This window comes from Antrostomus carolinensis, unplaced genomic scaffold (assembly GCF_000700745.2).
Source record: "Antrostomus carolinensis isolate BGI_N321 unplaced genomic scaffold, ASM70074v2 scaffold35594, whole genome shotgun sequence".
NCBI lineage: Eukaryota > Metazoa > Chordata > Aves > Caprimulgiformes > Caprimulgidae > Antrostomus > Antrostomus carolinensis.
The window spans coordinates 1-1,559 of record NW_010313435.1 but is presented as its reverse complement, the minus strand read 5'-3'; the positions used below and the strand labels follow the sequence as shown (position 1 = coordinate 1,559).

Genomic DNA, 1,559 nt, shown 5'->3' with positions numbered 1-1,559 from the left:
CCTTTCCCTCCTCCACCCCCCTTCCCCATCTCCATCCTCTAGCTCCCATCTCTCCATCCTCCAGCTCCCATCTCCATCCCCCTTTTCCATCATCTCCATCTCCCTTTCCCATCTTCATTCCCCTTTCCCACCTCCATCCCCCTTTCCCACCTCCATCCCACAGCTCCCATCATCTCTGTCCCCCTTTCCCATCTCCATCCTCCTTTCCCACCTCCATCCCCCTTTCCATCATCTCCATCCCCCAGATTCCATTTCCATCCCCCTTCCCCACATCCATCCCCATCCTCCAGCTCCCATCTCCATCCCCCAGCTCCCATCTCCATCTCCCTTTTCCATCATCTCCATCCCCCAGATTCCATTTCCATCCCCCTTCCCCATCTCCATCCTCCAGCTCCCATCTCCATCCCCCAGCTCCCATCTCCATCTCCCTTTTCCATCATCTCCATCCCCCAGATTCCATTTCCATCCCTGTTTCCCATCTCCATCTCCCTTTCCCACCTCCATCCCCCTTTTCCATGCCCACAGGACCCGGAGAAGGGTTGCTGTGGCTCCCAGGGATGCTGCAAACCAGGCTGCTGCTGCTTGCCCTGCACGATCTGCTGCTCCAAATGTGCCCGGTGCTGCCTGCCCCGCTGCTGCAAATGCCCCAGCTGCCCCGGTTGTCCCGGTTGTTCTTGTCTCAAGAAGTCCCTCTGCTTCATACCCCGCCTGCTCTGCTACCTGCCCCGTAAACTCCTCAGCTGCCACCACCTCAAGTGTCTCCTCATCGTGGTGGTGGTGGTGGTCCTGCTGGTGGTCATCATCGCCGGCGCCCTGCTGATGTGGCTGCGAGCGGACCAGCAGCACGCGGACACCGTAAGTGGGGATCCCCTTAATTAAAGACCCCCACAATCACCCTCCAGGAGGGGCTGCCACAGGGGGTGAGCTCCCCCCACTCCATGTCCCCCAGGTCCTGCGGATGACGGGGGAGGGGCTGTGGAGAGGACCAGGGTGGGAAGAGGATGTGGCCACTTTCTTCTTGGATGGTGAAGATGGAAACCTGGCCACGGTCATTTATGATTACAAGAATGTGAGTGGGGAGCCTGACACAGCTTGGGGAGGGGGGGACAGGGCAGATGGGACACAGCTGATGTGGGTCTGTCTGCAACCAGCTCCTGGTGAGCTACAGATCCCAGCTCCATCACGCTTGTTACATCACCCGCGTGGACAAGGACAACATCCCAGGGCTGGATGCCATCGCTGAGACCTTCCAACGCCGGCAGGTGAGCACAGGAATGGGACATGGGGGGGAATGTGGGAATGCCCTGGTACCTTGTGTAACTCCCCCCCTCAAGTGAAGAATTGGGGTGCAGCATCACATCTCTGGCCCCTCATTTGTCCTCCTGTCCCCTCACCAGGCTGAGAAGAAGCTCGCCATGCCCCTGGCTGATCGCTCCCTCCTGGGCACCTCAGCAAGCATCCTCTGCAGCATCATCCCTGTCTACTGGGCTTAGTCCTGCTGGGTGAGCACAAAGTGTCCCACTGCCCGTGGGGGTGGGCAGGGGGGGGTTGAGAGACCC

General features: G+C 59.5%; 1 protein-coding gene across 1 annotated transcript in view; it reads left to right on the top strand.

Moving 5' to 3' along the window:
* The window catches only part of LOC104524470 (pulmonary surfactant-associated protein C-like), a 2,000-nt gene extending 507 nt beyond the window's left edge, over positions 1–1,493 (top strand). Inside the window, exons 2-5 of the mRNA XM_029084831.1 lie at positions 526–855; positions 950–1,069; positions 1,152–1,262; positions 1,398–1,493. Coding sequence (XP_028940664.1) covers positions 526–855; positions 950–1,069; positions 1,152–1,262; positions 1,398–1,493 — 657 coding nt within the window. The remainder of the gene's footprint in view (positions 1–525; positions 856–949; positions 1,070–1,151; positions 1,263–1,397) is intronic.
* The last annotated feature ends 66 nt before the right edge of the window (positions 1,494–1,559 follow it).